The 13,037-nt window shown below is 47.0% G+C and overlaps 2 protein-coding genes across 2 annotated transcripts in view; one reads left to right on the top strand and one right to left on the bottom strand.

The window, feature by feature from the left end:
* Positions 1-13,037, top strand: part of RNF8 (ring finger protein 8) — a 238,876-nt gene that overhangs the window by 191,043 nt on the left and 34,796 nt on the right. The gene's annotated exons all lie outside the window — the stretch shown is intronic.
* MDGA1 (MAM domain containing glycosylphosphatidylinositol anchor 1) overlaps positions 1-13,037 on the bottom strand; it is a 151,537-nt gene that overhangs the window by 31,705 nt on the left and 106,795 nt on the right. The window contains exons 11-12 of the mRNA XM_061365967.1: positions 2,032-2,209; positions 948-971 (exon numbers count right to left, since the gene is read on the bottom strand). Coding sequence (XP_061221951.1) covers positions 948-971; positions 2,032-2,209 — 202 coding nt within the window. The remainder of the gene's footprint in view (positions 1-947; positions 972-2,031; positions 2,210-13,037) is intronic.

The following is a 13,037-nucleotide window of genomic DNA, read 5'->3' on the forward strand; positions in this document are numbered from 1 at the left end:
CCCTGATTCCTGGCTGCCATTGCCTAACCCTGGCTTCTCCTCACTGCTACTCTGAGGTGAAGCAGTAGCACTTGCCTATACATATACAGAGTAATAGAGAAAAAGACTAAATGCTGACTCAGTAGCTGGAAATAGGAGAAAGAATCAGCTACATGGAATCACCTGCTCACCATGGACCAAAAACAAGTAGTCTGCCTGTCTCTGCTCAAGAGCTTTTGCTGGGCTTGTATCTGGCAGTCAAAACAAATGGGCTTTGTTTCTTCCCCTGAAGATCACTCCATCACTACTTAAAGCATGCTAGAAATCCTCTTTTATGCTCAGTGGGCACCGTCATATTCTTGTTAAAGACCATGATTCTGGGACATTGTGTATTCTACATTTAAAATCAACAGGAACTCTTGGTGACCAATAAAGATGGGCCTTCATTTTGGCAGGAATGCCCAGAAGGTAAATAAGCAAGTAAACAGTGGTGACACTTGAGGGGAAGAAGGAAGGGACTGTGCTCAAGGAGTTTGCAAGAGGAACCACATCTGAACTGGAGACTGCAGAGATGTTAGCCTGCAGGGATGTCAAGTGGTATCACTCCTGGTCAGAAGAGGATGGGAGATAAACATTCCTTAAACACAGATATTTTGGGCAACATTTAATAATTTAAAATGCATACTGGATGCAGATTGCTAATGTTAAGGGGAGGGTGGGTTCAAGACCACACAGTCAAAGAGGTACCAGGTATGAGTGGGAGGCATATCTCTAGTGTGTATCTCCTGGCAATAACTCCAGGTACAAAAAATGGCATTATATGCTGGAAGTATTCATGTATGCAACTTCATCCTCTTTTTGGGAAAAAGGTTTGGCAAAGGCAGCTGTGTATTCCTGATCTGCTGGAGCACTTAGGACTAGCATGCATTACATTCCCACATAAATACAAAGGAGGTCTTGCTACTTACCTGTTGGGTTGGGATAGTTGATTGCTGGAAGAGGAAACAGAAAAACAAGTCAGAACAGCTAATACTCCCTCAAGTCACAAACAAAGTCTGAAAATAAAATTAACACATTGAGAAAGGTCATAGGTGTTCCTAGCAGCATCTCTGTGAAACAGAAGTGCTTGGTGTCTGCCTTAGTGATGGAAGAAGATGCTCAATGTGAATCAAGCAGTAATAGACCTTAAGAAAACCCCACCCAAGGGGTGATCCCAGGATTGCACAGGGGAACCCTTATGGCAACCCAAGCAGTTTCTGAAGCACGACTGAGATAGCACCTACTAAAATACCAACGCCTAGTATCAAAGAGGGTCATCAAACTAGTTTGAGACACTGTGGAAGTCAGACAACAGCTATGCTGGGGACACCAGATGTCATTCCACAGGACAAAAGGGTTTTGTGAAATCATGCAAACACAGAAGGAGAGGGATCTGTACTTCCTGCTGAAATAGAGGGTTCAAACTTCTGCGGGGAGTAAAGAAATCATAGGGTTGAGGAAATAGGGGGAGTTGTGAGTTGTTGGGATGCTGGCGAAAGAAGCATGGTCAATGTGTATCAACGGGATGATCTGGGATTCAGGGTATTGGAGAGACCTACAGATTTACTAGTGAACTGTGTATTCAACTCTGTGAAGAACTGAAAACCCCCTGAAACCCTCTTACTTCTATGGGCATGTGGTTAATATGCAGTATCCAGTGATTGTCCTCTAAAATATGCCACTGTACTATGTCAAGCTGCAGTGTAGCCTGGCAGGGGAAAGGGGTTTGAGGCTCTCCTGCCCACAGAGTGGAGAGTGTGAGTCAGAACTGCTGAGTAAAGGACAGAGACACTCAGAGGTCCCTATCTAGTGCTCTGCATTGATGGCAACAACCAAAATATGGTTGTTGCTGTGATAAAATGTGATAGCACTGTGCCATCAAAACTTCATAGATGCAGAAATGCAGAGAGATCCACCTAAGGATCACAGGAGACAACATCTAAGCATGCCCATGTCTCTGGGCCTGAGGCTCAGACCTGCTCTTGCAGTCAGGACCGAGGAGGAGACACCTACGTTCCATGTACCGGATGATGCGGGTAGCCACATCTCCAGCCCCAAAGCTGGTGATGGGTGTCAGACGAACTTCATAGCTCTGAGGCACTTTCAGGTTGGGCAAGACATGCTCCAGCAACAGGCCTTTCTCCATTTTCTGCACAGGAATGAAGGTCTGGATGGTGTTCCTCTGAGCCAGCTGCATAGGAAAAGAACCCATAATGTTATGAAAATCCTGAAACTGGAAACTTGAGGGATCCTATCCACTAACACCCTGTTCCTCCTCTTCCTATACAGACAAGTACACCTGGTTTATTAATAAGATATTCGTGCAGAATTAGTTTGAAAATTCTCACTCGTGGTACAAAACAGTGATCAGGAGCCTGAGCTCTCCCTGAAGGGAAGACTTGGGGTGGCTCTGACTGGGGGACAACTTGAGCTACAAGTCCTGGAGCAACTCCGGGTTGGAACCAGTATCTCCAAGAGGGGAGGAATGAACCCAGCTCACCTCTATTACTGCGCTGAAGTCCTGTGCACACACAGCATGACATTTTGCCAAGATACCTTTCAGTTCACAATCAGTGCTGCAGAAATCATTCATTTGCTGCCTGGCTGCCATGACATTTAGTGTGGTTCTTCGCTGGGACCTGTCTACTGACATGCTTCCTCAGTACCCTTCAGAGACCAGAGCAAGGGGTCTAGTTCAAGTCAGTGGAGTCATTTATAGGCTCCCTCCTTCTCTGTTGCCAGCTGGAAGGAGCTGAACCTTGCTAGCTGAACATTGTTCAGTTTGCTAAGGCAGCGTGGAAGTTTCAAGAAAATAATGGGGAAAATATTGTTGTCAAAACCACCACCACTAAAAATGATGAATTACGTGTCAGTGAAAATTCCCTGCCACAGTCATGCTTGCTTGGCGGGGGAAGGACAAGAATAAGGACTGCATTGTGAAGATACAATTTCCTGCCTGTGCAGTGCCTGGATCCTTGTGGCAAGATATTTTACTGGAGATGCTGGTCCTGATAAAAAGAGCTTCAGCAGGGCTTTCCATGGCCCAGTGTTCACTGTCCCACTGAACTTGAATTTGGTGTCCCACTAAGCATTCCTCTGCCTCCGATATATCCTCTAGGCTGACAGGTTTCACGGCAAAGGCAATTCTCGTGACAAGCAGCCTCAGTGTTCATCATCAACTCTGAAGTTGCAGGATTATTGGAACAGAGACATAGAAAGGAAGGCTTACAACAAATAGGTCAGTGTGGAGAGTGTGGGGCAAGCAGATGGAGTGAGGGCACAGTGGAGACCATCAGCAGCAAGGTAGGGCAGAGGAACAATACAGATGTGGCACTTGGCAGAAACAAGCACACACAATCCCTCCTCTGCCTGTCTCCAGCCTTAGCATACATAATGCTAAGGTTTAATAATACAGGCTTAGCTCAGACTCAGAAGAAATGGCTGTCAATAGGGAGCTTCCTATGAAGAAGCTCTGTTTAGTTCCAACATGGCCAGGACTCAACAGCTCACCTCCTCACCTGAGTTGATCTGCCCATGGTTTGGACAGTACTCCCAAGTGAAAGGACCAGATCCTGCCATGGTACTGTGTTACGCTGGGCCTGGCCCTTGGGAATGTGTTGCTGCATGTGGTTCTCACAGTTAACAAAACCTTTGTACCTGCCTTAGACTGTACCTAAAAGAGACCTTTGCACCTGAACAGATCAGGGTGCATGTTGCTTGAGGAACTGCTTTCCCCACCCTCCTTGTCCTCCTCCTCCCTCTGGCAAGACAGGTCAGAGGGCTGGGGACTGTTCCCGTGCCTTCCCCTAGCTCAGTGCCTTCCCACAAGGCACCTGGGAGCAGTTCCAGCAGCCAGGACAAGGACAGTGCCTCTGGGAACCAAGCATGAACTTGTCATGGGGATGCTGCCAGAATCCATTCGTATCAACAACGCCCCATCTGCATGCATGCAAGCTGGGTGCTGATCCAATTGGCATGCCTACCCTTCAACCCTCCTATCTGCCAGCCCTCCGCACCACTGCTCTGCCAAGTGGGAGCAGAGCTGGCCCCAGCAGCAGCGATCTCATCTGGGATCATCAGCACCGGATCCCCAGTTATGTGGGAGGAGAGGAGGGGTCACAAGCCTGAAGCAGGAGGCTGGAGCAGAACGGCTCCTGGCATGGGGCATTCTGGGGAGCGGAGTGTGACTGGGGGGGCTGGCAGCAGCTCCTCCCCACAGGCTGCCATGCACTGGGGTGTCGGAGAAGGCAGCCAGCAAACAGGAGGAGGTCAGGAGCCATTTCCCTCATCTAGACATAACCTTTAGAAGAGAAACAAAATGGGTTGTCAGAGAGAAGCCTGAAGGTGAGATTCAGACAGTGCAAATTCCACCTCAGCTGGGAGTTAGGTGGAATTTGGGTATCTAAAGCCTCTGGGAGCTATGTCAAACCACTTACTCTCCCACATCACCTAATCCAGGACAAACCAAGAAATCAGCCTCCTGTCTGGACTGCAAAGCTCTAGGTCCCCTAATTGAGTCTATCCTAAGGGGCACGTGGGTTTAAGCAAATAAATACCTGACTGCCTCACAGGCTTGGCTGTGAAAAAGGGAGTTTATAAAGGCACATACACACCCCCAGTAGGTCACAACTGTCCTGCTTCCCAGGAGAGACCTGGATCACTAACAAAAGCTGGGGGCTGGGCCCTGGCATATACCTCCTCTTGGGACTATAGGGGAAAAGTTTTGCAAGGAGCCTTTGCTTCCACCAAATACTTTGGACTCACCTCTTCTCTCAGCCTGTGTCCTGTTTCTATTCAACCTGCAACTTGGACAGACACGGCAACTCACTGCCCTCTGCACATCCTTATTACAGTCCTACAGTCCTGGCATCCAGACAGAACTGGCCCAGGACGTCTTTGCAAAGACTGGCTTTTCTGAGTGAAAAGCAGCATGGGCCAAATGAGTCCCCTGGGCTAGCTGCAGTGGTTGGGAGAAAGGGACAGATGCCCTGCCAGCAGAGTTTAAAGGGCACGAAATCAGCACAAGGGAGAAAAAGGGTACAGCTCCAGCCAGCCCTTGCTGTGTGCATGTGGAGCAGGTGCCAGCTTGCAGCCACCAGCACAGGTCCAGCAGACAGAGACATTAAGACCAAGGTTTGGCTCTGCCACCTCCTCCCTAAACACCCTTTGCCTTGCTGACTGCCAGTAGCAGCTCTGTGCAGACCTGCATGCATCACTCCAGCAGGAATCCATGTTTTAATCCTCTGCCTTAACAGCCCACAGTGTTCTCATTCTCCTGCTCTGTGTGTCCTCTTCTCCCACACTATCTTCTTGCCTCCAGCTCCTTCTCAGCCTCTTTCCTTCTGATCATGCTGGCCCAGTGCTCCAGCTTAATATTGCTGCAGTGCACTTAATAAGGCAGAGGCAGGCGCAGAGGACAGTGAAACACTGGCCACCTTATTAGAGATGCTGAAGCCTCAGTGGAGGATCTTACACAACAAACTCATTCATCATCAGGCTCAGGATGCTGCCAATGGGACACTGCGCAATGCACAGCCTCAGCTCTGCCTTCACCTCTCTTCATTTCCAATAATGAGAAGAAGGAGCTGGACAGGGTAAAATAAACCAAAACCACTGTTCCCACCAGCTGGCTGTGAATATCACACAGGTTGCAGAGGGGAGAATGTTCTTGCAGAATAGGGTCACTAAAAACACCTTACAAAGGGCAAAATCAGCCCTGCGTGAGATGTATGTATTCACATGCACAGTTAGAACCTCTTTCCCCTGTCACTTGTAAGCAGTATTAGCAATCAAGGGAGAGCACGCTCTCATGTTTATATGTACTCCAGGACCTGCAAACTGGATGAGTCCTTTTTTGTGCTTGATCATCACCTTCTGTTGGTAGGTACTGTCTGCCCAGTCCCTTGTCTTACCATTTGAGCTGGCTTGTGAAACATAGGGAATGCTTGTCCCACTGTGGCTGGCTGAGTCTGCTCATTGTCCAGGAACACACACCAAGAGCCTCAGAGGGAAAAGCAGGGTGCCCTCTGCTTCCATCCCAGTTGGGATGTTGTCACAGCAAAGGGGTCCAAAGTATGACACATCACATTTTCTGTTTATGTAGGCTATTAAAGGAAAAAAGGATGTTGTTTTCAGACCGAACAATGTTTAGGTCACTCACATATTGAAGTCAAGCCAAAGGATATTAATAAATACATCTGTCGATAGTGTTGCAGTCCTGCTCAACAAACAGAATATGGGTTCACAAGACCATGACAACCTACCTGTCCTGGGACTTGGTGTGACTTGCGTTGCTACATGTGTGGTCTCACAACTAGCTGTGCATTAAACAGCTGTGCATGCTTTTTTTGAGGAAGAAAATAGAAGGAAAACCTGTTTCATCATGAAGCCCCAGGGAATTGTATATTAGAATCATGCAGATTCCCCAGCAAGCTGATCAGAACAAAGGAACTAGTCTGCAGGCATCCAGCCTTGCAGTACTGCTATTCACTATTGCTACTCTTGTCCCGCTTCTTCAGCAACTTCTCAGCTCAGCGCACGAGTGCCAGCTTTGCTTTCTGCTGTCTCCCCTCCAAATCCTTTCCACACACACACATGCTCACTTTCTCTCCCTCTTTTCTCAGCCCCATTCAAATTCCCCTGGCTGCTCCTTCCTGCAGCACAAATGAGATAGGGGTGGCTGCACTCCCCCTCCATCCTCACCAGCTAACCGCATATATGGGCAGTTGGGAAAGCTCCCAGCTCCATCCCCAGCCACGCCGACTGCTCCAAAGGAATATGAGATGGCAGACAAAGGCAGGCTGGTGTGACACAGCCTTCCATGCAGGCTTCCTCCTTCTGACAAGCTCTTCCTTGCTCCTTCTACAGCTCCGCAGAGGAGCACAACGGACAAAGACTGTCTCCAGCACATAGAGAAGTAGGGCATGTTCATGTCCCTGCTCCTCCTCTCTCATCTGAGAGTGTCGGGACACCCGGTAGAGTCAGGACCCTCAGGCTGCCAGGAGAGCAGCCGTGCATGGGACCAGAAGCCATGGGGAGCCTGGTGGTGAGGGAAGCCCTGGTTTCTCAAAAAGGTCTGAAAGAAGCACGGGGCAATAATGTTGACAAAGTAATCCTCAACTGCCCATACAGCTGGCAAGCTGCAATCTTCAAGCAGCCAGCAATCAAGGAGGGCTTCAAAGCTCAGTGCCCTATCAGCAGTATATGCAAGGGCATCCATCTCTCTCATCTGCCCAGGAGAACAGTCAAGTCTCAGCCAAGTACCCAGTTTCTCATTGGGCATAGATATGACTGTTTAGCATGACCCAGGAGCCAGGAGAAGGTGACAACAGCAGAAAGGCACTTTTCCTCTGACAGACAGTATCACTCAGGGTGTGTTATCAGTTCAGCCTGTTTGCCGAGTCTTAGACACATTATATTGCTCTGCCCTAGAGTGCTACAGGTATCATCTCACATCAGATTTCCCCTGTGGCTGCGACTGCCATGAACTCTCCTCGAAAAGTCCATCTAAAACACAGATGTTCCCTTCCAAAGTGAGGGAACAAACTGTTATCCTGAACATGATGGGACTGGCAAGTGTCTGTGGCCTTAAACTGGTGACAGCAAGGAAAGATACTCCCAAGCACCCCATCCTAGGGACTGGAAGGGGCTGAGCTTTGTTATGGTGCTGGTCACAACTCCTGGAATGAACATGGGGCTTTGTAATGCAGGATACCCTGCAACCTCAGCAAACATGGCTTGTCCTCAATTTCTGCCCCAACTGCACCTCCAAAGCTACAGGATGCCTTGCAGAAAGGTAGATGCCATGGACATCTTAAAGTTAAAAAAGCTAAATGATGATGACAGGATTTGTCTGTGTCAGAGTTTACAGTGCCAAAGATGGAGAGCAAGTTAACCAAGGCCCAGACCCTTTCTCCACTGCCGGAGAACAAGGGCCCAGGAGATGAGTTCCATAGGTAGAAATAAAATCATTGCAAATTCCTGAGGAAAATAGGAGTGAAAAATGCCCTGAAACAGAGGCAGGAGGAAGGTGGGGACAGGGAATTTTAGGAACTTCTCCTGAACATAAGGCTCCAATATTTTCCACGATAATAGAAAAATGCACCATTAATCCGGCCATTCATTTTCACTTCTTCCCGTTCACTGACACTTAAAAATGGATCATGATTCTGGTCCTTGATGTCACCTTGGCACTGCAGGGTGGAGCACAGGAGGATGGTTTGTCTTTGACATTGCAGTTGAACACCACAGATTTGATTCTTGTTGTCTGTATTTTGGCAAAGGGATAAACCCTCTCTGCACTGGCAGCTCCCTCCGATCCCCCAGTGGTTCAGAGAAGAAAAAGCATGGCCATGATCAGGGAGACAGCAGGGGAAACACAATCCTGACTGACAGAGCCGAGTCCCCTGTCACCACAGGGGCTACCTCTGCTTATTTTATGAATGTACCACATCCCATTTTTAAAGCTGTTCCTGTTGGGCCTGCTCATCCTGCTGGACAGCTGTTCCAGAGCCTGACCACCCTAATGTTCTCATTTCCAGCCTGAATTTATCCACAAGCAGCTTGTACCCAGTTGATCTAGTGCCAATATTGTCCTTTAGCTTAAATGGCTCTTTTTCCTCCCTGCTGCTTGAACCCCTGATGTTTTTATAGCCAGCAATCACACCACCTCTCAGCCTTTGCTTTGCTAGGCTAAGCAAGCTGAGCACTCTGTAACTCCTCTTGCAACACAGACTCCCACTTTCCCTGATCTACTGTATCCTTTAATGCATGATCCCACTTGCTGGAGTTCAGTATCCCAGACCTGCACATACAATGTGGTAGCACTTCTCCACCTTGCCTGGAAGCACGTCAGGTTTCACCTAGGAGTACATTTGCCCTTTCTCACACCTGCATTTTACCAGCAGGTCCTTGAAGTCAACTCACTCATCCTCCACTTCAGTCATTTCCCACTGATGAGCTCTCAGCCTGTAGCAGATTCCTCTGATAGCACTCTCCACACACGACCTTGCATTTGTACCACAGCGTTTCATCCCACCTGAACCACTCAAGCAGTTTTCCACCTTTCAGGTCTTCCTTACGATATCCTGATCCTTCACTGAAGTGGCACTGCCGCCCAACCTGGTGTCAGATGCACAAAATTGCAGCAGCACAATCCTAACAGTCAATTCTGATTTAACTGGTGGTATCAGCCATGGGGAAGACGCCTGGCCACTCTGGAAAAGCTACTTGGGTAACTTTTGGGTAGTGGAGAAATTTGGTCTGAATACAAAGACAGTCACTGTGATGTTTCTTTATTATCTCTCATCAACCCTCCTGTGCCTGTCAGATTGGATTAAAACACTTCCCTAGGTTAGTACTTCATCACTACCTTGAATGGAAATAATGTTAAGCACTTACAGCATTTATTAAAGGACTAGGGTAAGTTTAAACTTTGATTTATTTCATTTTCCTTGCTTGATAACCATTACTCATTAAGGGTTTCCAGAGCAAATAATCACATTGCAAATACAAAGTTAGCGTTTGCTAGAGAAGCACATGAGCGAACTGCAATTCATGCCTGTGTTGCACATCAATCAAGCACACAGGTTCAGATCCTGGGGTTAAGCAAGCAGGGACAGACAAAGCAAATCCATTATTCAGTCTAAATGAGGAGCTCTTGAAGCTTTTTGTCCTAAACTGTCCTTATCGGGAGACTCCATTTCCGGGCTGAAACATCTCCAAAGACAGAAGCAAATGTGACCTTCAGTAGCTACTGAGAACAGCTGGAGCCATCTAAGTCAGGAGACAGTCTCTTTCTCTTGCACATGTAATCAGCTGCCCATCCTCATTAGGTGCCAAGAGCAGCAGTTTACAGCTTCCCAGAGAAGCCAAATTGGTGCTGTCATGAATTACTGTAAGTGCTTGTTCCACACTCCTCGATAATGTCTTCCACTAGGGGCTGATCAGAAGGCAATATGTATTTTATTAGCATATGTTTCCTGCTCTAAGAACAGAACTAATCTTCACTTTGTCAGGGAGACAGTCATGTAAAAACCTTAACTGAGGCACAGCATGACTGTCAACTTCACAAGCCATAGGCTTACTGGGGTACTGCAAGGCTGCACATTCTGACAAGGGGGAGCCTAGGAGTTAGAAAAGAAAAAGGGGAAACTAGCACCTGAATTTGGTGATGGGTGTGAAGGGAGGGAGAGCCACACACTCCCCAGGTTGCGCAAGGAGTTTATGTTGCTTTCACTGTGGTTGGTACTGAGCTAGACAGGTTACGTGTATGTCTAGCTATGCTTGTTATCTCTCTCCTACTGACTCACAGCCGTATCTTCGATCCTGAAGGCACATGTGGTCCTTCTGTTCAGACTGGAAGTTCTGTATTGCTGCTGCAAGATCTTCACTGTTCTTGACTATGCCCTGCAAAGCCCAAAATCATCTTTCTGTCTGCAGCATGGGCATAAACTGAATAAGGGACAATATCCCCCATGTTCCTCCACAGCTCTGTCCTGCAAAGAGCAATAGTCTCTTTTGAGAAAATTGGCACTGCTTGGTGTCTTACTGGATCCAACTTTATACCCATCCCTAATCTCAGTGAGCCCAGTCTCCTCTTTCATTCATTTCCTTGCACTGGACACGACTAATACATGTCTATACACATACTCTCAGCACTTCTGGCTCTGAGAAGAAAGAACAATCTAGGCCAAGTTTGCCCAGCTGCAATTAGGTTGAGCTCTGAGCCATTTTGTCTATAACATCGTTGTAACTTACCATGGGAGAGATGCTCCAACAACCAACAGGAGTTGCCATCTCCCAGGCTCCTTTTTTTGGGTTCTCTACAGGCTGCAGCAGAGTCCTCTGTTAGGGCACCTTTACTCTTAAAAACAAGTAATAAAGGATGGGCTATTGTTTACTAGAGCAGAAATAGCCTTTGTGTGGGATTCTGGACTTCCCAGCCTGGTAAGTGCAATGAAAGTATATAGTAAGCATCATTCCAGAGCCCATAGGCCACCACTAACTGAATCACACTTGCAGTCCTGCCTCTAGTAAAGAAAGAGGCAGGCAGCACAGCATATACAGAGAGAGCCATAATGCCTTTCATGTTGCTTCATGAAGCAACACATGCATGTCACTGCTAGTGCAGGCAGCATGACTGCGTACGTTTCGTTTCTTTATGAAACACAGTCAAAACATCTATCTAGTGCCTACTCCTGTCTGTTTGTCACTAGCTGCAGGAGAGACTACACCTCTTCCAAACCCTTCCCCCCTCACACTCTCTCCTCTTATCTCCAACATGTTCTAGGAAGTGAGAGCCCGGGAAAAAAACCCACAAAACCAAGAACAAAAGCCATAAAGGAAACAGAAACAAAAGAAAGAAGAGACAGAAAATAGGAAGGGGATCAGGGAAGGAGAAGAAGGTGCACAAAGAAAAGACTCTGAGGCAGTAGGAGGAACATGGGCTGACTACTGAAACAACAGATGAGCAGAGTAAACAGGAGGAAACTGCATCAGAGCCTATCGATAGTGACTCTCAGAAAAACTCAATAACTAGCATGTATCCCTTGAAGCCAGTGAAGGAGTGTGGATAAGAGATGCAGAAGAAGGACTTACTTTTATCTTTGATGTCTGGCAAGCATTTTTCATCCTGTGCTCAGCTTTGTAAAACACAAGCCAACAGCCTGCTGGATACGAACAAGCACAATGGTGTGAAAACAACATCTCAAGCCTGCAAGGCTGATATGAGGGGTATATTGGTTGGGGAAATGTGATTATCTCTTCCCTCACATTCTCCTTACCCTGAATAATGGTGATAGGAGCTAGAGATAGATGAGATTTTGCTACTAGATGTGTTTTAAGATCATGTGAGCCTTTCCAGTGATAGAATTTGTACTGTTCTTCTCAGGCACTGTAACTATTCTAAAACAGAGTCTAAAAGAGCTAGGAGTGGGAAAACTGTTCATAATTACTCCCTTGTACTAGGCAACATAAAAAAATCTTGCTTTCTCTCTTGCACAGTCAAGTACTCGAATTGCACAAAGAGAAGTACTTACAAGAAGCGAATGTTAAGACAAAATCATTGCTGCAAGGTGCCTTATGAATAGCAAGCCACCTCATAGAACTTTCATCTGTCCTGTTTTGGGCAGGCTACCTTATGTGTTGGGTCTGGCTGAGATGGAGTTAATTTTCACCATAGCAGCCCTCATAGTGCTGTGCTTTGTAGCTCTATAGGTGTTGATAACACACCAATGTTTTGGCTACTGCTGAGCAGTGCTCGCGCAGTATCAAGGCTCTCTCCACCATTCCCTCCCCACCAGTAGGCTGGGGTTGAGCAAGATCCTGGGAGGAGATACAGCCAGGACAGCTGTCCCAAACTGACAAAAGGGATATTCCATACCATATGATGCTTGTTCAGCAATAAAAGCTATAAGAAAGGTGGGATGGGGTGGGGGTGGGTACGACATCCGTTATTACAGTATTTGTCTTCTGGAGCAACTGCTATGTGTACTGAAGCCTAATTCATGGGAGGTAGCTGAACATGGGAAGTAGAGAATAAGTATTTTATTTTCCTTTGCTTCTGTGTATGGTCTTTATTTTTGCTTTATTAAACATCCTTTATCTTGACCCACAGGTGGTTTTTTTCTCCATCTTATTTTCTCCACACTCCATCCTGCTGGGGAGGGCAATGATAGAGCAGCTTGGTGGGCACCTGGCATCCAGACAGGGTCAACCCCACACACCTTACTTTGGATAATCAGAGGTGAGAAATAGTACCCTGAGACCAAGGCATCACCAACCTGTCACTGCTCACATTACCAATTTTCCCAGCCAACTGATAACAAATGATCTGTGAACCAGGGATAACCAGCTCAAGAATAAACATGAATCACACTGAAGAGCAATTTATGAATATAAAAAAACAGAATTAGTCAGACTAATTCATTAGTTAGGCATCATTTGCTAAGCTTTCATGGGCAAAGGGAAGTCTCAATAGGGACATTGGAGATGTTAGACCTTAAGGAGGACACCTCATT

The sequence above is a fragment of the Neopsephotus bourkii genome, unplaced genomic scaffold (assembly GCF_033783945.1).
Source record: "Neopsephotus bourkii isolate Nb327-2 ecotype Australia unplaced genomic scaffold, CSIRO-AGI_Nbou_v1 NB_1292, whole genome shotgun sequence".
Lineage (NCBI taxonomy): Eukaryota > Metazoa > Chordata > Aves > Psittaciformes > Psittacidae > Neopsephotus > Neopsephotus bourkii.